The sequence below is a fragment of the Eurytemora carolleeae genome, unplaced genomic scaffold, assembly GCF_000591075.1.
Source record: "Eurytemora carolleeae unplaced genomic scaffold, Eaff_2.0 scaffold314, whole genome shotgun sequence".
In the NCBI taxonomy this organism is placed as follows: Eukaryota; Metazoa; Arthropoda; class Copepoda; order Calanoida; family Temoridae; genus Eurytemora; species Eurytemora carolleeae.
In genome coordinates this window covers 191313-191879 of record NW_019396253.1, presented here as the reverse complement: position 1 = coordinate 191879, position 567 = coordinate 191313, and the positions used below count along the sequence as shown (strand labels likewise).

The following is a 567-nucleotide window of genomic DNA, read 5'->3' as shown; positions in this document are numbered from 1 at the left end:
CCCACACCTGGAGAACAAGGTTCCATCTTTACATAACCAGCTCCATCAGGTAGTTTACAATACCCCAGCCCCCAAACCTGGAGAACAAGGTTCCATCTCTTCATAACAAGCTTCATCAGGTAGTTTACAATACCCTCCCCCCTGGTGAACAAGGTTCCATCTCTTCATAACCAGCTCCATCAGGTAGTTTACAATACCCTCCCCCCACCTGGATAACTTTACTATACCCTCGACCCTTTATAGAATTTCTATGAATTTATTATTATTTTATTATTTCCAGGTTGAAGAGTCGAATAAAAAGAATGCTGTGAAACTCCTGAACGCAAACAAATTCCTTCTCAAGGAAATGGAGAAAAGCAAGAAAAAATAAAGGATTAGTTTGTTTTGTAATGTTTGTGATATTGTTAAATAAAATCCTCTGAACAATTTTATCGCTGAGTTCAAAATCTATCAGAATTAATTCTAGAATTAAAAAGCATTTTCTTGAAAATGCTTTAACAATAATCTCCAGTACATGAATCTGTCCTGGAGTACAGGGGTGTATTCAAAAATCTTTCTAAGGGGGGG

General features: G+C 37.2%; 1 protein-coding gene across 1 annotated transcript in view; it reads left to right on the top strand.

Moving 5' to 3' along the window:
• The window catches only part of LOC111699414 (cilia- and flagella-associated protein 57), a 10105-nt gene extending 9702 nt beyond the window's left edge, over nucleotides 1-403 (top strand). The window contains exon 17 of the mRNA XM_023470089.1: nucleotides 281-403. Within this exon, the coding sequence (XP_023325857.1) occupies nucleotides 281-370 (90 nt within the window). The 3' untranslated portion in view covers nucleotides 371-403. The remainder of the gene's footprint in view (nucleotides 1-280) is intronic.
• Nucleotides 404-567: the final 164 nt, after the last annotated feature.